This window comes from Podarcis tiliguerta (genome assembly GCF_965153285.1).
Source record: "Podarcis tiliguerta genome assembly, chromosome: 2".
In the NCBI taxonomy this organism is placed as follows: domain Eukaryota; kingdom Metazoa; phylum Chordata; class Lepidosauria; order Squamata; family Lacertidae; genus Podarcis; species Podarcis tiliguerta.
In genome coordinates, this window is record NC_139535.1 from 20,408,982 (window position 1) to 20,433,062 (window position 24,081).

General features: G+C 49.2%; 1 protein-coding gene across 4 annotated transcripts in view; it reads left to right on the forward strand.

Annotated features, from left to right (window-relative positions):
* LOC310670315 (sodium- and chloride-dependent creatine transporter 1-like) overlaps positions 1 to 18,004 on the forward strand; it is a 31,915-nt gene extending 13,911 nt beyond the window's left edge. For all 4 annotated transcript variants that reach the window (XM_083425477.1, XM_083425475.1, XM_083425478.1 and 1 more), the window contains exons 5-14: positions 428 to 560; positions 4,946 to 5,080; positions 5,306 to 5,409; positions 7,505 to 7,629; positions 8,331 to 8,443; positions 9,188 to 9,325; positions 10,173 to 10,275; positions 10,489 to 10,589; positions 12,435 to 12,605; positions 15,318 to 18,004. In XM_083425477.1, coding sequence (XP_083281603.1) covers positions 428 to 560; positions 4,946 to 5,080; positions 5,306 to 5,409; positions 7,505 to 7,629; positions 8,331 to 8,443; positions 9,188 to 9,325; positions 10,173 to 10,275; positions 10,489 to 10,589; positions 12,435 to 12,605; positions 15,318 to 15,464 — 1,270 coding nt within the window. In that variant the 3' untranslated portion in view covers positions 15,465 to 18,004. The remainder of the gene's footprint in view (positions 1 to 427; positions 561 to 4,945; positions 5,081 to 5,305; positions 5,410 to 7,504; positions 7,630 to 8,330; positions 8,444 to 9,187; positions 9,326 to 10,172; positions 10,276 to 10,488; positions 10,590 to 12,434; positions 12,606 to 15,317) is intronic.
* The last annotated feature ends 6,077 nt before the right edge of the window (positions 18,005 to 24,081 follow it).

A 24,081-nucleotide genomic window follows, 5' to 3' on the forward strand; every position in this document is an offset into this window, starting at 1 on the left:
GGTACCACTGTACATTGATTATTTACTAATATAGTTTATTCATCACCTTCCGCACACGTTTCAAGGTGATGTACAAAATTTAATTTAAAAAAAGCTTTGAAAATAGCCCAGAAAATAACAGCGGATAAATTTAAAAACAACACAAAGGAGACACCCATTGCAGAGACCCATTTTTAAATATTAGATCAATTATATTTACAAAAATTATTGACTATTTGCTGCCTTTTAATGGTACCCGAAATCTGTCATCTGAAGTGAGGTGCTTCATATTAAATCACTTACAACTCACTTAATATTTTGAATATTTCTAAATGGTAGAGTCAGCACTAGATAAGGACAGGGGCAAATGGTTTTTCTTCTTGTCTTCCTCATGCTCAAGCTGCGGCCCCTGCTAATTTCCCTCTCCGCTTCCTCACCCACCTCTTAGGAACAAGGTGCTGCGGATTTCGGGGGATCTGGCTGAACCAGGAGAGCTCAGCTGGCAGCTGATCCTCTGCCTGCTCACGACTTGGGTCATTGTCTATTTCTGCATCTGGAAGGGGGTCAAGTCAACTGGGAAGGTAACGGGTCTTTAAAAGTGTATGTGCATGTTACTGTGGGGGAAGCTTATGAGGAAGTATGGAAAAAGTCGGTTATGGCATCAGGGCAGGACTTTAGGGCAGATGCTCAGGACTATGCCCATCAGGACAGCCCCCCAAATGTAGCAGGGCTGCCATAACACATTTTGAAGTAAACAATACACAATACCACCTAAAGCAGCCTCAGGCGGGAAGCCTCAGGCACCTGGGGGGGCTGAACGTTCCCATCCAGGCATCTCAATCTGACCATCAAGACTCGCCAGTCTGCCCTATGTGAGTGCTTTTGGCTGCCTGGATTATGCCCTTGAATAGTGCTAATGCCTCTTTGGGGTTTTTAAAAAATAAGATTTCATTATAGTTTTTTCATTATACAATAAGATAAAAGAAAATAATCTAAATAAAAACAAAAACAGAGAAAGAGAAAAATAAAACACCAAAGGAAAACAAAAAAAATAAAAGGGGGGAAAAAGAGGGAAAGACTTCCAATTTTCCATCTGTCAGTTACATAAAAGAAATTATTCAAAATGCTTTTTGGAGCTGGCCGACCTGACCGGAAGAATCCGCGAACAGATAGAGGAGAAGTGCCAAGAAGAATGGAAGAAATTTAAGGAGTATTTAGTTAAATATTCTAAGATAACATAAGTAGAACTATTTGTAAGTACCAAATTGGCTTAGGAGTTACCGTAAATATGTTAAATTGCATAACACTATGGATGGAAGTGAAAATGAAAAGAAAGAAAGATGTTAATTGACTAAGTTAATTTTATTTGAAAATGGTATTGGAAAACTGCTACAATGAGTTACATGGAAATTCAGCTAGGGGGATTTGAGGAAGTCATCTAACAATGAAATCAAAAGTGAATTATAATAGCTAGGATAAATGTTTGTTTGTTTGTCTTTTTTATATTGTAATGTTTTTCTTTTATGTTTGCTATAAATTTGGAAACCAATAATTTTTTTTGTTGGGAAAAAAGAAATTATTCAAAATATCCACTCTAGAATGACATCCAGCAATTCTGCTTTCTGTTAGGCAATATTTTCGCAATCTTCCCAGCCAAATGTCTCAGACTAATCCATTTTCCTTTTACACAAAAAGGTCCAAAAGCGCTTCTCTAACTATTTATGAATTTGAGCAATAGCTTTTCTCTAACCAAAACCTATCAACTTTGTCTCCAATAATTTCAACCACCATTCCTCCATATTAAGCAATAATATGACGAAAACGCCTCTTGTTTGATGGATGGAGAGATGGGTGTGTCTGACTTTTGCAGGGCTGCCATGTAGCCTGGCATGTATGCAGCTGTTGCCCTGCCCACTATTCCCTCTGGCTCCACCTAAAACTGGCATGTGGCCCCCTAAAGGTTCCGCATGAGGCCATGTGGACCTCAAGCTGAAAAGGGTTCCCCCACCTCTTAAATAGCACCCTTTCTCTCCCTAACCCATCATAAGTCTAAAGCCTAAAATTACATAACTGCTGCACTGATAACAAGTGTATATTAGCAATAACAACACACAGGGAGCGCATTGCGGTCACTGATGACGGATCCATCGGCATCTTAATGCTGAAATTTGTAGTTCAGAAACTGTATGAAAAAAAACTCCCGGCGAAGAGAGAATCTGAGAACACGCTGTCATTTCCTCCTTCCGATGTAGCACTCGGACTTGTAATAATTTTTTGACGGTGGTTGCACCACTGGTGTTTGCTAGAAGGCCAACCCCCTCCCAGCCACACACGACGTCAGCTAGTAACTGTCATTATACAATTGCTGTGGTGAATGGAAAAAACGTTGCGTAAGCCGTGGTAAGAAAATACCATAAACACCGTTAAATACAAGCAAATGCAACTGGTGTCCTATCACATCTGGCGTTAATTCTTTATGTGGATGGGAGTGAGAGGTTCTTCGGCCAGTGCTCTTGTATCAGGTGACACCAGAGTTGCCCTAATTTCTCCTTTGGTGTGTGTGTGTGTGTGTGTTGCCTTTTGGGATGGGCGTTCTGAACACCACAAGTGTTTCTTCTGTGAAATGCGCATCTTTGTGGTGCCCAACAAATAATTTCCTAGTGTGTCTCTGAGCCAAAAAGACACATTTAAAAAAATAAGTAAAGTACTTATACTTTTCAAATATATACATTTCACTGATTTTACATTCATTTTGACATTTTAAAACTTGACTTCCTTCCCCTTCTTTCTGCGGTTCCTTAAGTTAATTTGGATATGCAGAAGGTAATAAATTTAACTTGCTCATTTAGTTATCTTCTTTATTTATATACCGTATTTTTCGCCCTATAGGACGCACTTTTCCCCCTCCAAAAACGAAGGGGAAATCTGTGTGCGTCCTATGGGGCGAATACAGGCTTTCGCTGAAGCTTGGAGAGCGAGAGGGGTCGGTGCGCACCGACCCCTCTAGCTCTCCAGGCTTCAGGAAGCTATCCGCAAGCCTGGGGAGCCCACGGGAGTTCCTGCAGGGCTCCCCATGCTGCGGATAGCAGCCTGCCGCCCGGTGCGTGGGGCGCCCTGAAGCAGAGCACCCCTCGCGCCAGGCAGACATCCGCAGCGTGGGGAGCCCTGCGGGAACTCCCACAGGGCTGCCCACGCTGCGGATAGCAGTCTGCCACCCGGCGCGCAGGGCGCCCTGAAGCAGAGCGCCCAGCGCGCCGGGCAGACATTGGCCAGCCCCACAAGCTCGGGGGACAGCGGGGAGGCACAGCGCCGCCATCCCGCTGTTCCTCGACCTGCTTTGAAGGCTGGCACTGGGGAGAAGCAGGCTTCTCCCCAGCGCCAGCCCCACAAGCTCGGGGGACAGCGGGGAGGCGGAGCGCCGCCATACCGCTGTTCCCCGACCTGGTTTTGGGGGGGAAATAAAGGGGGGGAAATTCCTTTATCCCCCCCCCAAAAAAATTAGGTGCATCCTATGGGACAGAGCGTCCTATGGGACGAAAAATACGGTACTCTCACATAGCTGCAGGTTATTACAATAATCCTGTCAGTCTGTTTACAATTTATCTGTAAATATTCAATAAACCATTTCCATTCTTTTATAAAAAAAATAGTTTGTTCTCTTGATTTCTTCGCCCTTTCTGCATATCCCATAAGTTTTTGTATCCATTCTTCCTTTGCTGGGACTTCTTCTTCTTTCCATTTTTGGGCAAGTAACATTCTTGCTGCTGTAGTCGCACACATTAATAAATTTCTATACAATTTAGGTAGTTCTATTCCTATAATTCGCAGAAGAAAGACTTCTGGGGTGTGTTTTTTTACAAACATTATTTTAAACATCCTTTTCATTTCATTATATATCATTTCCCAGCAAAAAACACACATTTTTTAACATGAGCCCCATCCCTTCCTCCTGCAGACCAGGCATCCACACCTTGCAACCCCCCAATCTGACTGCAGCCACTCAGCACCCATGTGCAACAGCCCACCAGTGTGGTGCTGGCGATGTCCTAATAATAATATTGGAGGATGGATGGCGGCTAACAGATTCGGGTTGAATCCTGACAAGACAGAAGTACTGTTTTTGGGAGACAGGGGGCGGGCGGGTGTGGGGGATACCCTGGTCCTGAATGGGGTAACTGTGCCCCTGAAGGACCAGGTGCACAGCCTGGGAGTCATTTTGGACTCACAGCTGTCCATAGAGGCACAGGTTAACTCTGTGTCCAGGGCGGCTGTCTACCAGCTCCACCTGGTATGCAGGCTGAGACCCTACCTGCCCGCGGACTGCCTCGCCAGAGTGGTGCATGCTCTAGTTATCTCCTGCTTGGACTACTGCAATGCGCTCTATGTGGGGCTACCTTTGAAGGTAACCCGGAAACTGCAATTAATCCAGAATGTGGCAGCTAGACTGGTGACTGGGAGCGGCCGCCAAGACCATATAACACCGGTCTTGAAAGACCTACATTGGCTCCCAGTACGTTTCCGAGCACAATTCAAAGTGTTGGTGCTGACCTTTAAAGCCCTAAACGGCCTCGGTCCTGTATACTTGAAGGAGTGTCTCCACCCCCATCGTTCAGCCCGGACACTGAGATCCAGCGCGGAGAGCTTTCTGGCAGTTCCCTCATTGCGAGAAATGAGGTTACAGGGAACCAGACAGAGGACCTTCTTGGTAGTGGTGCCCACCCTGTGGAACACCCTCCCTTCAGATTTGAAGGAAATAAGCAGCTGTCTTATCTTTAAAAGACATCTGAAGGCAGCCCTGTTTAGGGAAGTTTTTAATATTTAATGCTGTACTGTTTTTAACATTTGATTGGGAGCCGACCAGAGTGGCTTGGGAAACTCAGCCAGATGGGTGGGGTATAAATAAATTATTATTATTATTATTATTATTATTATTATTATTATTATTATTATTATCCTTGCTTGGCAGGTGGTCTATTTCACTGCACTCTTCCCCTACGTGGTTCTCATCTTGCTGCTCTTGCATGGCGTGACGTTGCCCGGTGCGCTAGATGGCATCATCTACTACCTGAAACCAGACTGGACCAAGCTTGCTGTCGCTCAGGTAAGAACTGGGATGGCACATTCACCGAGAGAGGGGACGTGGAAGGTTTCAAACAGGGAAGCAGCTGGGAAAACAGAGGCCATAGCCAATATCTGTGTGCAGGGAGGCAGGCCTTTGCATCTAACTGCGCTTTTGCCCTCTGGCCAGGCCAGGCCTGGTCATGCAAACAAGAGTTCTGCCCCCCACTCGGTGGGGTTTATACCACGGCTGTTCCCCTCACCCCAGGTATGGATTGATGCTGGTACCCAGATCTTCTTCTCATATGCTATCGGGCTGGGAGCCCTGACCGCACTTGGCAGCTACAACCGCTTCCACAACAACTGCTACAGGTGAGGCCCCACACCGCATACGGGTAGTCTTTTAAAAAGAGATCTGCATGGCTTTCAGTCCCCAAGTGTGGAATCTGCTGGCTTTGTCTGAATCCTGATGGAGACACTGCTTTTATTTAAACAAGAGTTTGTTTCTAGCCCCTGTGGTCTTGAAGAAAAGCCTTGAAAATGCTACTAGGACTTCTTCAAATAGTGGCATCTATACCCCGCACCCACTAGGTCCTCATCTCTCTCCTGTCCCCAACCACACCCCATTCCGCAACCCGCATGTCATCTTCCAACACATTTATTGCTTCCCCTTTTCTGTGTTTTGCTATTCTGCACAAGTACAGAATTTGGTGCAGTACAGAGAATTCAGAAGCCTGACCATCTCCATTCCCTCTCTCCCTCCTCTTTAAAAGCAGGTTTACAGCTAAGGCGACAAATACAGGGCTGAAATTGTGTGTGTGTGCGCGCGCGTGCATGTGTTCTCACAGTGTGTACAGTATCATTTTTATGACTTGCAGAAGCTGAATGAATTATGCAAGACGAAAATGTCTGCAAATGTCCTTGATTTGATCATTTAAGTTGGTCACAGAATTCAGCTTTTCTTGGTGCAGATTTTAGGTCGCATTTAGCATAGAAGTCTGGGTTGCTGTTTGTTTGTTCTTTCAGTGCAGAGTATGCACAGATATGCTTATTTCCTTCCATGAAACTTCTCTGTTTTCTCTATGTTGTGCGAACTCATGGGCTAGATGCCACCCTCACCCTTGTCATCAGTATTATTAATTTATATACTACTTAATGTGCCAAAATGTCTTCTAAGCAGCTTACAACTTTAATACATAGTGAAAATACTCAAAAAACAATTCCATTAAAATCACTAGTTCAGCTCAGGGGAGAGCTTGCCTGAACAGGTGTGCCTTCAGGAGCCGGCGGGATACCAACACTGATAGGGCCCCTCACATTGCAGCAGAGAGGGCATTCTGCAGCACTGATGCCACGAGTGAAAAAGCCTTCCTCCCTCTGCGTTACCACAAGCTGATAATCATCAGGCCACGATAAAACTGGTCATGTTCCATTTTGCAGATTGTAGTACCAAGCGCCAGAGGGCAATATGGTGTTTCATGTCATGTGTGGTCTGCTAGTTACCTCCATGGTTGCCCCCAATTAATTTGCTGCTGCTGATGCAGGTGAAAGCTGCATACACACACACACACACACACACACACACACACACTCTAAACCCCGGCAACGTCAGCTGCCAGGAAGCAGGAAAGGGCAGGAAACAAACCATCGAGCTGCTGTTTGCATGTGTCCCTCAAGATCAAACCGGTTGCCAAATCCTGCTCTATGACATCTTCTGCACTCATACAAATTCGGAAATGTGGATAAAATAAGGAAATTAATAATTTAAATGGAGACAAAATTTGTCTCGAATGCAACATTCGAGGGAGTGTGTGGAGTTGGGAAGTTAATATGGGAGTGGAGTGCGGCAAAAGCTTCTACCCCACATACCTTGAAGCCTTTGATGCACCCTCACTGCCCCAAGATGCCCCTTATGCAGGAGGTTGGACTAGATGACCATCAGGGGTCCCTTAGAGCTCTACAATTCTATTATTCTAACTTCATGGTGACAGCAGCAAGAGATTAGCACAGTACAGCTGAGCTGCAGGAGGGAGTTTCCTTCCAGCAGAAGATCGGATAGTGCCTATATTGTGCACTGTTTAATGCAGCAGCTTGCTGCCATCTGCGATGCAAATTCTTACCCATGCTGGGTTCCCCCCCCCCCCCAAAAGAACCCTTTACCATCTAATGCTAGCCAACTCTGGTTTAATTTGAACCCCTCAACCTATACTTAGTGGTGAGATTCAGTCCAAGAACCTGTGACAAGAGTACATTGGAACATGTGCAGAGTGTCTTCGCAGGGGCCAACTGGGTTTATTAGAGGGAAGGAAGGGTGATTTCCAGGCAGGCTGGTGTCCTGGGCAGCTCTAACATGGTACAAGCATTGTAACCTCTTGTAAGGGAGGTGACCTGAGAGGGCACTGGGCACCCACTGGGTCCGAGTGGAGGGTGGGCTTGTGGCTATTGACTTGCCTGATCCTCCCTACAGGGACGCCTACGTCTTGGCTGTGATCAACAGCTCAACCAGCTTCTTTGCTGGCTTTGTGGTGTTTTCCGTCCTGGGCTTCATGGCATCGGAGCAGGGCGTGGACATCTCGCAGGTGGCAGAGTCAGGTGAGCGCCAGCTGTGGGTATTTCCTCCAATTCCCACCTCATCAGCCCATTTCCCCCTTTCCCTATGAAAAGGTGCGGCGCATGGGTGCAAAATAGCTGGGAGGCAGAGCACAAAGCCTACCTGGTACCTCCAGGTAGCACCAGGAAATAGCTCTTGCCTGAGGCCCTGGAGAGCCTCTGCCAGCCAGCGTAGACAGCACTGAACTAGATGGAGCTTTGGTCTGATTTAGAAGGAGGCAGCTCCCCTGTGTCCCTCAAGGCTCAATGGCATCTCCATTGAAAAGAACCTCAAGCAGCAGCGCAGAACTTTGACTAGGCCACGGAGAACTGCAGCCAATCAGAATGGGAAGAACAGGACCGGCCGGGCCAATGGCGTGTTCTCGCATGCTAGGCTTAGGTAACTTCTTAGAATTTTGGGAGAATGTCAGAAGAGCCTGTTCCATCTGGCCAATGGCCCACCTTCATGCAGCGTCCTATGAGAAGCCTGTAAGCTGGACATGAGCACAGCATCACCCTGCTCACCTGTGCTTCCCAGTAACAGGTATTCAGAGGCGTAATGCCTGTGGCAGTGGAGGTAGAACAGAGCCACAGGTGCGGCTAGTAGACACAGGTAGCCTCGTCCTCCCTGAATCCGTTCAATCCCCAAGCTGGTGGCTATCGCTGCAGCCGGCACCCCTCTTAACTCACGTTGTCTCTTGCAGGTCCAGGCCTGGCCTTCATTGCCTACCCCAAAGCTGTGACGCTCATGCCACTCTCCCCTCTCTGGGCGACACTTTTCTTCTTCATGCTTCTGGTCCTGGGGCTGGACAGCCAGGTAAGCCACTCATGGGGAGCGTGTTTTTATTGAGCAGAGCACGTTGCGGGGGGAGGCACAGATGTAGAAATGGCATAGAGCAGTGGTTCTCAACCTGTGGGTCCCCAGATGTTTGTTGGACTACAACTCCCATCATCCCTGAGCTCTGACCTTGCTAGCTAGGGGTGATGGGAGTTGTAGTCCAATGACACCTAGGGACCCAAAGGTTGAGAAAGGCTGGCATAGAGGGAAAGCGACTTCTTTTACTTGCAGAAATCAGTGGGTGGCGTTTGTGCTACGGTTTGCTAACCCGACCACAGACAGGAAGGTGCTGCTGTTGGAAGCATGGGAGCAGGAGGTGTTTACGAAGTTGGCAGCTGGGAGGGAGGGGGGAAGGAAAGGAGGGAGGGGGGGCATGCCATCCGAAGCAAGGATGATGGGAAGGAGGTTACAATGGCATGATGGAAATGGGAGCGTAATGCTGTGCCCACAGGCCAAGTAAAGAGGAACCCAAGAGACTGAACCGGCACTTGCTAGTTCACCTGAATGCAAACGGAGCTCATGTGTTTGCACTGCTGAGGGGGCACAGGGTGTGTGCAGAGTGCAAAGCAGGGCCAGAGAGAGTCCCGGGGGCCAGGCTGAGAGGCCTGGAGGGCCACATCTTGACCTCAGTCCTGAGGCTCCACACCTCTATGTTAAGCAGAGCATAGACCAGCACCTCGTGCCAAGTTTGCCTCTCTCTCATATGTTATTTCATCCTGCCAGTTTGTGGGAGTGGAGGGTTTCATCACTGGCATCCTAGACCTGTTTCCGCAGCCAGCAGCAGGCTCGCCGCGCAGAGAGATCACCGCTGCGATTTGCTGCCTTGTCTGCTGTATCATTGACCTCTCCATGGTGACTCAGGTGAGGCCGATGGGTGGGAGAAACCCTTTCTATACGAAACATGAGTGCTACATAGGCTTGCCTGGGAGGGGAGGCTGGCTAGGGCAGAGTTCGTTTTCTGGGTGGGCCACCAGAAGCTCCTGGGCACAGTCCAAACTCCTGAGTAATGAGAATTACTCGGAAGGTGCAGTCAGTTAAAAATGCCTTTCCGCGCCACCAGCACCCATGGCTTTCCAAAGAGAAAAGCCATCACGCTGCGTGCAAGAGATGCTCTGGCTAGGACTCCAGCCAACCTTCAGGCCACAGTGTTTCTCAAACATGGGTCTCCCATTGTTGTTAGACTACGACTCCCATCATCCCTGACCACTGGTTCTGCTAGCTAGGGATGATGGGAGTTGTAGTCCAACAGCAATGATGGGTGACCCATGTTTGAGAATTACTGTTCCAGGGGAGGGGAATTCCACTGACGTGGGGTAACTACTGCGTTGTCACCTTCCCCATGTCCCCTCACAATCCTTAGGATCAACCTGTCAAAAGAAGTCTCTGTGAATCAGGTTCCAGCCATTAATGGTTAGGACCATTTCAGCTCCTTGGCAAGTCCCATGCTGAATGGCTGGAGCTAGAAGATCAAGGCTTTTTCCATTTGGCTGTCCTTGGGACATGCTGTTTGCAGAGAGGGGCCAGTGTGTCTCTCTCTATGTGTGACGTGTCTCTGTGTGATACACTGTCGACACGAGTCCCCGTGGCCCTGTCTCCATAGCCCCACTCCTCACCATGGCTGGCATTTCTCTTCTTGGAATAATAATAAGCAACACGGATAATGCGCGTATTCGGTAATCGGTTCTTTTCCTGTGCCATGTGACCCTAGGGCGGCATGTACGTCTTTCAGCTGTTTGACAATTATTCGGCCAGCGGGATCACCCTTCTGTGGCAGGCCTTCTGGGAGTGTGTGGTGATTGCCTGGGTCTATGGTAAGTGGCAAGGGAGACACAGGGGCAAGGAGATTTCAGGAAAAGCAAACACTTTCCCTCCCTGCACAGTCCTCTGCTTGACTCTTGCTTTGGCTACCCCCACCCACCCAAGGCTGCCGGAGATCTGGGTGCTGTGAATGGGGCCCTTTTCAGGTTGGTGCGGGAGGGGACGGCCTGGCTCGAGGCCCAAAACTGATTGGCTCTTCCGCGCAGGAGCTGACCGCTTCATGGACGATGTTGCCCGTATGATTGGCTACCGGCCGCTGCCCTACATGAAGTGGTGCTGGTCTCTCATCACCCCAGTGGTGTGTGTGGTGAGTTGAAAGCAGTTTGGGCAGAAGGTCCAGTATACCTGAAGGAGCGTTTCCACCCCCATCGTTCTGCCCGGACCCTGAGGTCCAGCTCTGAGGGCCTTCTGGCGGTTCCCTCACTGCAAGAAGCCAAGTTATAGGGAACCAGGCAGAGGGCCTTCTCGGTAGTGGCACCCGCCCTGTGGAACGCCCTCCCACCAGATGTCAAAGAGAAAAGCAACTTCCAGACTTTTAGAAGACATCTGAAGGCAGCCCTGTTTAGGGAAGCTTTTAATGTTTAATAGGTTATTGTATTTTAGCGTTATGTTGGAAGCTGCCCAGGATGGCTGGGGAAACCCAGCCAGATGGGCGGGGTATAAATAAATGATGATGATGATGATGATGATTATTAGAGAAGGGCCCCCTTGCAAACATGGGCTAACTTAGCCTGGCTTTCACACATTTGTTCTGACTCGTTGCCAGAATATTTGACTGCTGTGACTATATTTGAGCAGCCCTGTACTGGTGTATGCATGGTGCTGATGGTGTTTATAGATTACCTCATTCCCAGCTGAAAGAAACTTGTAGTTTGCACACGCTAAGGAACACTGGTAATTATTGTCTCTCCTCTGCACTGTGCAAAATACTTGTCCGACTTTACTCAAATGTGATGGCACTTCTTCTTCACGCTGGATTTGTCTAACCTGTTTCAGGGCAGGACTGCAGGGTTATCCCATTCTCCGTAGTTAGAATCATACAGGGGTCATTTAGCAATGCAGGAATCTCAACTAAAGCATCTTTGACAGATCTCCTAGGAGATCTCCTCAGTCTTGTAGCCAGGTGTATTGATATTTGAGGTGTGAATGAATGAATTTTATTTTTACGGTCGCAGACCAGTTCCGGCTCACTTACAATATCAGGAAAATCATAAAACACAACAGAAATACATTGAATTGCAATTGGGTATAACAGAGACGATTCAGATATAGCGGCAGTTAAAAATATATATTAAATCTTGATTACTAAAATATAAACTAAAATTGTCATTTAAAACCGTAATCATTTTGGTAGTACAACTTGTTCCCTAAGTTTTATGGCAGTCGCACAGAATTTGGCCACCCTTAGCATGATCTCTAGATCCTTGTCCTCTACCAGGAGTTTTAGACACTGAAGTTCGGACCCATTCAGAGATTTTTGTATAACAGGAGTGATAAATACCGAGCCTATATCCCCATAGAAACGGCAGCATAACAAGACCTGAGAGACAGTTTCTACAGTGGTGCCTCGCAAGACGAAAAGAATCCGTTCCGCGAGTCTCTTCGTCTTGCGGTTTTTTTCGTCTTGCAAAGCAAGCCCATTAGCGGATTAGCGCTATTAGCGGCTATTAAAGGCTTAAGGGATTAGCGGATTAGCTGCTAAAAGGCTATTAGCGGCTTAGATCAGCTGATAAGAGGCTTAGCGAACAGCTGTTAAGCGGCTTAGGGGCTTGGGAAAAGGGGGGGGGAGGGGGGGGAAACCCAGGAATCGCAAGACATTTTCGTCTTGCGAAGCAAGCCCATAGCAAATTTGTTTTGCGAAGCACCTCCAAAACGGAAAACCCTTTCGTCTAGCGGGTTTTCCGTCTTGCAAGGCATTCGTCTTGCGGGGCACCACTGTACCTCCATCAAGCTGCAGGGGCAGACTCATTCCACGTATGGTTTACCCTCGAATCTGCCCTGCAATAAGGCAGATGGCAGCATGTTTTGAGAAGGTGTTTTGTTGAGCACAAGAGAACTAGCGCTGGGTTTTGGCTGCCACCTCTATTCCCCCTACCCAAAGCTAAAAAAACCAATTATCATCTCTGGTATCTCCTCCCTCCTTCACCACTAGGGCATCTTCCTGTTCCATGTGGTGAACTACCAACCGCTGACTTACAACAAGACCTACATCTACCCATGGTGGGGTGAGGCTATTGGCTGGGCTCTGGCCCTTTCCTCCATGCTCTGCATCCCCTGCACGGTCGCTTACAAGCTTCTGCGAAGCAAGGGCTCCTTCCAACAGGTGAGTAATCAGTCTCTCGTCGCTGGCCAGTCCCAGCCCGTTAGGATGGAGTTGCCAAGCATCTTGCTCTGCTGGCAAGCTGAGCTGCCAAGTGTCTTCCTGGCGATGTTGCAGTTTTGCTGTAGACCCGTCTAGGTGTTGCTATGAGACTGCAGTGGTGTCCTCACATCCACACGCCGTACATTTACAGCACCGTGACAGTCATGGCTTTCCCCACAAAGAATCATGAGAACTGTAGTTTAAGGGTGCCAGCTGCTGTTGGTCTGTGATAAACTACGGTTCCCAGGATTCTTTGGGGGGAAGTCATGCGGTTTAGGAGTGCTTTAAGTGTACGGTGTGGGTGCTTATTCCAGGATAGTTATCTTTCCCTTGTTGCAGCTTGCAATCATTCAGTGTGACCTTAAGGTAAAGGGACCCCTGACCATTAGGTCCAGTCGTGGCCAACTCTGGGGTTGCGGCGCTCATCTTGCTTTATTGGTTGAGGGAGCCGGCATACAGCTTCCGGGTCATGTGGCCAGCATGACAAAGCCGCTTCTGGCGAACCAGAGCAGCGCACAGAAACACTGTTTACCTTCCCGCCGGAGTGGTACCTATTTATCTACTTGCACTTTGACATGCTTTCGAACTGCTAGGTTGGCAGGAGCAACGGGAGCTCACCCCGTCGCGGGGATTCAAACTGTCGACCTTCTGTTCGGCAAGTCTTAGGCTCTGTGGTTTAACCCACAGCGCCACCCGCGTCCCAGGCAGTGTGACCTTAGAGATGCTCTAAGGAATTTGCACAGCAGACTTGACTCCAAGCTGGATGCCTCTGCTGATGAAGGTGGCTGTGAGAGAGGCCGGCCCTCTTGTTTTACAAATGAGACATGCAAGCCTCCTCTGCACACTGTGCTGCCAGCTATCAGGCACAGCCATGACTACTGCGCTGAATTGCAGGCTGCTAGCCAGCTATGCTGCTAGACTTGGGGAGGAGAATGGCTTTTTGGAGCGGCCTAGCATCCGTATGATGTAATCTCCAGTCACCCAAATAAAAACTCAGAAGCAGGTTCTGCGGTTTGTAAAGCAGCTGTTATATATACTTCCCTCTTTCTGGCCAAGCAGCTTAGGGTGGTGCTAAGGCTTTAAAAGCGCAGAGAAGATGCAAGCATAGATTTGGGGAGGCAGGTGCCAAATGGGCTTCTGTGCTTATTAGAGATCCTGTTCCAAGGTTCTCAAGGATGTGGGGTTTTCCATGCCTCGGCTTCAGTGCCATTCTCCACTTCACACAGCCTAAGATCTGAGGGAGGCTTTTCTGCCATTGAAGCAGGAGGAACTTCCACTTCTCTCAACACTCTCACACCACCTGCAAAGCTGTTCACACTCCCAAGCAGACTGAATCTGGGGCCCATCCTGCTGGTGGGAAGGAGGCCTCTGTAACAGGCTTTTTAATTTTGTGGCTCCCCGTGTTTGGAACCCCCTCCCTACGGATGCCCGCTTGGCTCACTCTCTGCCACTTTTAAGGAAAGGTGTACACACCTTCCCATTTACAGAGGCCTTTGAGTCCAACGCAGATGGTGCTGTGGTCTAAACCACAGAGCCTAGGACTTGCCGATCAGAAAGTCAGTGGTTCGAATCCCCGCAACGGGGTGAGCTCCTGTTGTTTGGTCCCTGCTGCTGCCAACCCAGCAGTTCAAAAGCACACCAAAGTGCAAGTAGATAAATAGGTACCACTCTGGCGGGAAGGTAAATGGCGTTTCTGTGCGCTGCTCTGCAGAGCGGCAAAGCGAAAAACTATTGTTAAACCAGTTTGTCTTCCATGCTGAAAATGCCTGGACAGATTGGGGCTTTTTTTTAGAAAAAAAAGTCTTCACATGCCACCAGATTGATGTTGGTTGGTTGCCTTTGGTGTACCATTCATTTGGCCTTGGTTGCTGGTTTTAATGTACGCTAGGGCAGGGCCATAGCTAGGGAGTGGCGAGGTGGGCCTCCAGCAGGGGATGGGATGCGCACACAAAATTGGCTAAAAAATATGTCCATAAATATAAATATTGATTATTGTCTCATAATAAATGGTTTTCAACAGAGGGTGAATTGAATGGGTGGAGGAAGGTGGGTGGCTGGGGGAGGGGACACAAGGGTGGCACTGTGGGTTAAATCACAGAGCCTAGGACTTGCTGATCAGAAGGCTGGCGGTTTGAATCCCCGTGATGGGGTGCGCTCCTGTGGCTCGGTCCCTGCTCCTGCCAACCTAGCAGTTTGAAAGCACATCAAAGTGCAAGTAGATAAATAGGTACCGCTCAGGCGGGAAGGTAAACGGCGTTTCCGTGCACTGCTCTGGTTAGCCAGAAGCGGCTTAGTCATGCTGGCCACATGACCCGGAAGCTGTACGCCGGCTCCCTCGGCCAATAAAGTGAGATGAGCGCCGCACCCCGAGTCGGCCACGACTGGACCTAATGGTCAGGGGTCCCTTTACGTTTACCTGGGGGGGGCACAATCTGGACGGTTCTGCCAGGGACGCAAGATCACCTAGCTACGGTTCTGCGCTAGGACAACATTTTAGGCTTTTCTTTTAAAGTCCCTCCGTTGTACTGATGGCTGATGGATATAAGGACCCCGACTGCGCTAGTTTTTAAGCGAGATGAAAAAATGCTCTATGCAAATAAACAAATAGTGAACAATCGGACGCGCTTGTGCCTTGAGTTGCTCCTTGACTCCCCTGCCTTGCTTCTCCCCCAGCGCTGGCAATTGCTGACCACCCCCGTCTGGGGCCACCACCACCTGGAATACATGACGCCCGAAGCGGAGACAAAACTGCTGCCACCGCCAGACAGTCTCACTGCAGCCCCCCTGGAGAAGGCCACGCTTTTTGAGACTGTGATTTGATTTTCTTGTACCCTCTTCCTCTAGCAATAACACCGGGCACCAAGGTCAGCTGTTTGGGGGTAGCGGGGAAAGTTGGCAGTATTGGAGACTCAGCCCTTCACATAGTCAGGAGGCTCCCAGCACGAGAAGTCAATAAAGACCCCTGATGGCTGGTGGCAGTGGCTGCCGCAAGCTTTTCTCCGCTTTGTCGGCGGCCTCGCTTGCCACCTTCCACCAGGGCCCTAGATGTGACTCTGCTGCAGTGGGGCTTGGAGGCAGGAGCTAATCCTGGCTCACATGTGTGGTGGCCGACCGCAGATCTGTGAAGTCAATGAATGCCACAGGTCTTTGGGATGGGGCATTGCATTCTAGGTCAAATGGCATGCGGCCACTCCAGATGGGAGCCAAGCTTGTCTCTCATTCGAAAGCACTCCTATCCCCCACCCCCTTAAAATGCATCTGGGGGGCCACTGGGGCAAGCGGTGCATGGTGGTGTGGCTGGGCTGGTGTGGGTCCTTCGGTCAACTGCTGGCACCATACCTGCCTGCTTGCAATTTGGCTGTGTACCTTAGGCAGCCATCTTCATACCATTAATGGGAAAGCTGTGAAATCAGGTTGGCTTGGTCTGACATCGGTAGGACGGAGGTGCTGCTAGCAGCAGGGGACACGGGCTCCATGCACACACATACCCATCCCAGCACATGCAGACTTCCACGTTTCCTCCACATGGTGCAAAGGCTAACCTCCTCTCCTCCAAGATCACCTTGTCCAATAGTTTCAGTATTAGCGTTCAAACCTCAGGCAAGGAGGGCATTCACTTCCTCGTACCAGATAGGCTGGGCCGCCCCATTCCCAGCCATCAGAGCAGCTGGGACCGGCTCCATCCCAGCTTTCATTACTATCCCCAGTACAGCTCCACTAGGTCTCTTCCCCCAAACCCACCCAGCACTGCTGGACTCTAAACCTTCTGTGGGGTGCTTTTAATCCTCGGGGGCAAGTGCTGTTTGCCCACTCTTTCCACCCATCATATATCCCAATCCTCAGCCTGATCTTACCTGGTTAAGGTACACTAATGGCATCCTGTCTCTCAGGTTCTAATACTTCCCCGACTCTGCAAGAGAACGCAGAAAAAGACCGTCACATTTCCAGTACTCAGTGTGGCCTATTCTCTTTTGTACCTTATTCCCCAATCCACCTGCCACAAATCATGTCCCTTGCCACAATTTCGGTTGAACTTATGTGATCTTGATCATGTAGCAGTTGCCTTTTAATATCCCGGGTAGCATTTCTTGCCCCTGCCATTATAAATGTACCTTATACACTCTGCTGCCTTCCCCACACATTCCTTCCCCTGGACAAAGATGTCTGCCATCCATTTTTTTAGCCTTTACCAGTGGTTTCTTGGTAGGCTGTGACTGAGGCCACTCCAGCTGGAATTGGAGGACAGAACTCCCGAAACTTTCTCTCACTGGAGAGGGAAAAGGAACCTCCCCAAATTAATAAGAGAGAGGGGAACGGGAGTGTTAGGGAAATGGAGTGTGTGGGTGTTGTCTTGAACAAGCAGATCACCAGCTGTCCTGCTCCCCCTTCACAAACAAACATGGAGAAAACTCTTAGGGAACAGCACATCACTCACACACAGAGACACACACACACACCTTAATAGAGTTGGCAGCTTTATTTCTGTAGCTTTAACATCTGCCTGACAAGCATAAATTCAAAAGATGCAGCCTGGGGGTGTCACAATGGAAACCACCACGATGATAAATTCTAGAGGGGTGCTAGTCTGTTGCAGGGGAAGAAAACACAAGACAAAAACCAGCAAAGAGTCTGGTGGCACCTCAAAGTCCAGCACATTTATTGCGGCCATGAAAAAGCTCATGATCAAAATAGATTTGTTTTCTCTTAAAGCTACCACGACTTTTAGGGCGTTTCCACATGACCTGTTTAATGGGCATTAGTCTTGATTTGTTTGCAGGGAGCTCAGAGCAAGTGTTATCCCTCCACATTTTCTATTGCATTTCCCCCATCACTTTCCTTACTGCAAAAAGTCCGGTCTTTTGGAGAAGTGAGTTCAGTGTGCAAGACCTCCCAATCAAACGTAACCGCACAACATGCATTTGCCAGTATGTGATTGAATCCCTCCTGAAAAGAGAGGCAGTCTGGAAGCGTCCATAGTTGTTCATGATGAGAAAGGCTACACCGGCTGAATTTATCCCTGTCATACAGCTGCTGCAGCAATCCTGCTGCTGCTTCTTGCTCTGGTGTGCTCAGCCCCTTCTCCACCCCACTCCACCTCCACATTGTAGCGCCCAGCCATGCTGCTGCACATCCCCGTTGTATGTATTTGTAATATATGAGTGTTTGTGCCAAATTGGGCTGAGCCCATTTCCCTCTGCACACCAAGCTGTAATCACTACCACCCCCCCACCCCCCATTGCTATCCTAATTCTCAGCTCCCTGTTTTTTTGGTTTGGTTTTTTTCCTCTCTCTTGTTTTTGCAGTCACCTACCCAATTGCGGTACAGATCCAACCTCTGACAATAAATATGGGAGAGATTCTGCCTGTGTCAATTGCCTCTTTGTCAAAACTGCTTCGCCTCTGGTCAGTCCATTTAGGCAAGTGGGGCACTGCCCCCCACCAACCACAATCTGCCACCCCTTGCCTGCCTGCCTGCCTGCCTGCTTATAACCAGTCCAGGGGGGTGGCACTGTCTGCTTCCTTCCCCTCCTCAGTCCCCATGTTGCCCTTGTACATCTCAGCAGGGAGGATGGGGTAAAAATTAACATTCATCGGCTCTCCCCACCATTGGCTCTGGATCCACCTGCTCTTGGGGGTCCCTGCCTTCTGCCCCTCGAGTCCCAATGGGGCAGCAGCCACCACTGCTTCTGGTATGGCTGACTGATAATGGAGACAACGGGGGCCATCACTAACAAGACAGTGATCGCTATCTAATCTTATGGCAATTGCATACTTGCAAAAAAGTGGGGGGTAAAGGGATTGGGGGGTGGGGGTGGAGAAGCACATTAAAAATGGCAGGCCACACAGCAGGGTGATAACAAGAAACGGGTTGCCAGGTAGTACACAATTTGCATTCTGGGCCAGGTGTTGGAAAGCCAGGCAAAAGCAGGCCAGAAACAAATCGACCAAGGTGAAAGAATTAAAAAGGAAGAAAATGATCTGTGTTGGGAAATTGAGACAGGAGTGAGGGGTGACAGCCCAGAGTTATTGATATGAGTCAGAGTGCTGTGGTGACCTACTTAGGAAGGAAATCTCTCCCCACCACCACCTGCATCTTTGGATTCTGGGGGCAGAAGTCCCGTCCCTTCTGTCAAATAGAGGGAACATCCCTCTGGACAATTTTTTTTTTTTAATTATGATGATTCATACTCATGATGGCATCAGAGCAGTTATACGCAATCCTGCTTCCGGTAATTTTATGCAAAGGTTTTGGGGGCAGACATAGGATCATAGAATCGCCATGTTGGTAGGGACCTTGAGGGTCATCTAGTCCAACCCCCTGCAATGCAGGGGAATCTTTCACCCAACATGAGACTTGCACCCACAAACCTGAGATTAAGGGTCTCACGCTCCACCAATTGAGCTATCTCAATGCTCAGCACCTATTGTTTTGTTTCCTATCAAGGCATGTCCTGCAACTTCTGGTTGAAACCCTGTAACTTTTCACACCACAAACGCTCTAGGTGGGGTTAGGTTGGGTTTGCTTGGGGTTTTTTGGTCCCACATCTGTTGCTCTATAGTGCAAAAGTCCCTCTCCGGGTGGCAATGATTGAATCACACTGAGGGAAGCATTGCAGAACAGGAGATGAAGCACAATGATATGTTGGTGGTCCAGTATAATTCCACCACTAGTACAACTATTAGTGATGTATGGAAGTGAGAGCTGGACCATAAAGAAGACTGATCGCCGAAGAATTGATGCTTTTGAATTATGGTGCTGGAGGAGACTCTTGAGAGTCCCATGGACTGCAAGAAGATCAAACCTATCCATTCTGAAGGAAATCAGCCCTGAGTGCTCACTGGAAGGACAGATCGTGAAGCTGAGGCTCCAATACTTTGGCCACCTCATGAGAAGAGAAGACTCCCTGGAAAAGACCCTGATGTTGGGAAAGATGGAGGGCACGAGGAGAAGGGGATGACAGAGGACGAGATGGTTGGACAGTGTTCTTGAAGCTACCAGCATGAGTTTGACCAAACTGCGGGAGGCAGTGGAAGACAGAAGTGCCTGGAGTGCTCTGGTCCATGGGGTCACGAAGAGTCGGACACGACTAAACGACTAAACAACAACAAGTACAACTATTATCACGTCAATGGCATTTTTGCGGAATTCACACACACACATCAAATAATAGCAGGCAATGCTATGCAGTGCATAGCCTTCAAAACATTGCTCTCACAGAGCACGAGCACAAGGTGGCAGCAGAAACGCTGCATTCAAGCTTGTAAAATATTATTACAATCCCTTCCTCGCCAGGCAAAGGCATTGCTAGCTGAATTCTCCCAGCGGCATATCTTGGCACATTGTATTGCCATGAATAGGAGAAGCAGCTGTAGCATCTTCTGCTTTTTTCTTTCTCAATCCCCTCTCTCTCTCTCGCTGAGCACCACAACCATCTTTATGAAAGGATGGCAACACTGGAAGCCGCCTTACACTGTGTCAGCCCATTGGTCCATCTAGTTCAGTATTTCCTACACTGACTGGCAGCAGCACTCCAGGGTTTCAGACGGGTCCCTCCCAGGCCTACCTGGAGATGCCAGGGATTGAACTTCGGACCTTCTGCATACAAAGCAGGTGCTCTGCCACTGAGCTGCAGCTCATAGGAAGCTGCCTACCACTGGCCCATCTAGCTTAGTATTGTCTACACTGGCTGGCAGCAGCTCTCAGGGTTTCAAATGGGGACATTCCCAATTTTCAACGCTTTCAGTATCCTGTGATGCATTCTCTCCCCAAGCCTAGACTACAATGAGTCGATGCCTACAAAGAATTGTAGAGTTGGAAGGGTCCTTGAGGGACATCTAGTCCAACCCCCTGCAATGCAGGAATCAGCTGTGAGCAAACCTGTTTCCTGATTGGCTGAACCAGGTTCCCCGAGTCAGATTAACTACACACCACCACTGGGAAATTGTCCAACCCACTGCTAGTTTTGAGATTATTTTATTTATTTTTTAAAATTGTTCTTATTATTGAGGGTTGTGTCCAGTTAAGTCACTCTCAGACTAACCCGCTGAAATGAATGGACATGACTAATCAGGTACAACCCTGAGCCATGAACACTACCTAGAAATGGACATGAAACAAAAACAAGAGAGGTGTTAAGTTATTCTTCAGAGTGCTGTGCACGATGTACTCATCTTATTTACTAAGTTTATATCCCACCGTCTTCTCCAAGCAGCTCAAGGTGGTCTCACGGTTGAGTGGTGAGTTGCCGCTCCGCTCCCAGTGGAAATAAAGACACATGACACAATTATTAAGGTTAATGGGCTAAATAAGACCACAACATTATGAGTTACAGGTGATGAGTGGTATTGGCTTAGGCCTTGGTCCTAACCGACTATATCCGGCTTCAGCCCGTCCGCTTGAAGTCCGGGAAGGGTTAACCACCAGTAGGGGGAGTCCTGCTGATGCACATCAACTAGAAACTCCTCCAGGGTCGGCCGCTCAGGGCATTCCTTAGGCCCTCACTGTTATGTACTGAAGTTCTCACCCTGGGCCGGCAGAGGGATACTGTAGGTAGTTTTCACTCACGTCCACATATGCAAATAAGGGATTGAAAGTGACGTTCCGTGATTGGATAGTTACAGAAAGTGGTTACAGTTGTGTTGTACTGGAGCTCTATATAAGCAGGCTGGCTGAAGCCTTCAGTTCAGTTCAGTTCTGGCCCGTGAATAAACAAGAGCTGTTTGAAGAATTGCTGTGTCGTCTGATATGTTCACCCCCAACTTAACACTCACCTCCTTAGGCTTCGGACAGGACCACGCCCCCCCCCCCTCCGAATCCTTTATCGGACTACCCTACAATATGTGGGGCAGGTGATGGCGCTACCTCCCCTCTTCCATCTACAAAACAATACCAATGCCAATGCCTAACTGCCAATACCAAGAAAGTTGTGACGATTTGCTACGAGGTAGGCGAAAACCAAGTGGCTGGTGCCAATTTGCCAAGTGGAAAAATTCCTACCAGGCCCCTCAACGGCGACCAACCAAGGTCCATAGCAAGGTCAAGGAACGAAAACCTTAAAGGGCAGGATGGTGGGAAACAGGAACAGCTGGTAGGCGGGAAAAGAGGGAGATCCCTGGCTGCGCCTGTGTTAAATAGGGCAGGCCACGCCCCCCGAGCCAACCGATTGGCTGGCCAGGAGGTGACGCGGCCTGGGATTCCCCCAATCACAAGGGGGGGGGTGACGCCCGCAATCCCACCTCCTCTGCAGTGCGGAAGTGGCTTTCTCCCCCCCCCCCATTTAATCTCCCCAACAACCCTGTGAGATAGTCTAGGCTGAGAGGCAGTGACTGGCCACTCCCGGTGGGCCTCACCGTCGAGTCGGGATTTTAACCCCTCGTCTCCCCAGGTCCTTGTCCAACACTCTAGCCACTAAACCACACCAGCTCTCCACATCTTGAAACATTCTCAAGTTCTGCCTGGATATTTCTTTTCCTTCCCTATCCTGAGTTTGCCGGCGGGGTGTGTGTGTGTGCTCACCTCTGCAAAGTTCATGCCAGCAATGCACAGCTGGGCCATTACTCTTAAAGACTGGTAGCCAAGGCTATCCATAATAGTCCAGTCCCGCAGCCGGACAAAGGGTTGAGAAAGGAGTCCTCCTTTTATAAAGTCATGCCGTAGAGTGCCAAAATGACCCACGTCTCAGCAGAGCTCTTGCTCCATTAATAACCATAATGTCCTTCCAAGAGCCTGCAGCCGGCAACATCTCCATCTGCTGAGCAGTTCAACTGAGCAGGCAAAGCACATTAGGGCACCTTACTTGCTGGCGTCTTCAGCTTCACACAGGTCCACCAAGGCTTGACAGTGATGCATTACTTAGATCTGGGAGAGATCTAAGTAATGACCTCTTCATAAGCATAGTGGTGAACAGGAGCGCAAATGCAGTTCTGTTAACCTCGGTGCATATCCCTCTCCGTATTTTTATTTTTGTTAATGAGTACTCCTTAAAAAAGGGACGTGGGTGGCACTGTGGGTTAAACCACAGAGCTTAGGACTTGCTGATCAGAAGATCGGCGGTTTGAATCCCTGCAACCGGGTGAGCTCTCGTTGCTCGGTCCCAGCTCCTGCCAACCTAGCGGTTCAAAAGCATGTCAAAGTGCAAGTAGATAAATAGGTAGCTCTCTGACAGGAAGGTAAATGGTGTTTCCGTGCGCTGCTCTTGTTCGCCAGAAGTGGCTTAGTCGTGCTGGCCACATGACCCGGAAGGTGTACACCAGCTCCCTCGGCCAGTAAAGTGAGGTGAGCGCCGCAACCCCAGAGTCGGTCACGACTGGACCTAATGGTCAGGGGTCCCTTTACCTTTACCTTTCCTCCTTAAAAATGCAAGTAGGAGCCAAGGGAGCTTCTGAGCAGTTGCAGGACCATCTAGGGGCATGGGAGTTTAGCTATTTTACTCCCTGCTATGCTCAACCATGAAGGACATGGGTGGTGCTGTGGTCTAAACCACTGGGCCTAGGGCTTGCCAATCGGAAGGTTGGCGGTTCGAATCCTTGCGACGGAGTGAGCTCCTATTGCTCAGTCCCAGCTCCTGCCAACGTAGCAGTTTGAAAGCATACCAGTGCAAGTAGATAAATAGTCACTGTTCCGGCAGGAAGGTAAATGGCGTTTCCGTGCGCTGCTCTGGTTCGCCAGAAGCGGCTTAGTCATGCTGGTCACATGACCCGGAAAAACTGTCTGTGGACAAACGTCGGCTCCCTCGGCCAGTAAAGCGAGATGAGCGCCGCAACCCTAGAGTCATTCAAGTCTGGACTTAACTGTCTGGGGTCCTTTACCTTTTTATGCTCAACCAAACTCCCCCCTCTGAAGCTGCTATTTGCATCTTAAGTGAAGCCTCAAGTTGCACCAAGGGGAGCTTCTCTTGTGATGCAAATAGCTGCTTCAGAGGCGGAACTGCCAGGATAGAATAGCTGCTATCTCTACCGGTCCCCACCAGCCTGGGTCTGAAAAGGAGGTCACACCATTAATCCTCTGGCCTCCCACCACTTCTCTGACTGACTTCACTTCCCAAAGAGATTTCACAGAACCGGCGGAATGTAAATGCTGCCAGCCCATACGTTTCCCAGTTCCAGGGCTTTGGAGAGGAACAAACAAGGGGTCTCCCTTGTCTTGCTCACAACATCTTCCTCCAATGCTGCCTTGCCCTTAGGCTCTGTTCCTCGCTCTCTCGTTGATGGCAGGCGCCTCCATCTCCATTCTTTTGAGCATCAGTGGTTCAGCAAAGGGTCTAAACCCCTTGAAGATATAGCCAGAAGGTTGCACAGTCAACTCTGGCAAGTGAGCACAGGTCAGCCAGTGTGGTGTAGTGGTTAAGAGCGATGGACTCGTAATCTGGTGAACTGGGTTCGATTCCCCACTCCTCCACATGCAGCTGTGGGTGACCTTGGACCAGTCACACTTCTC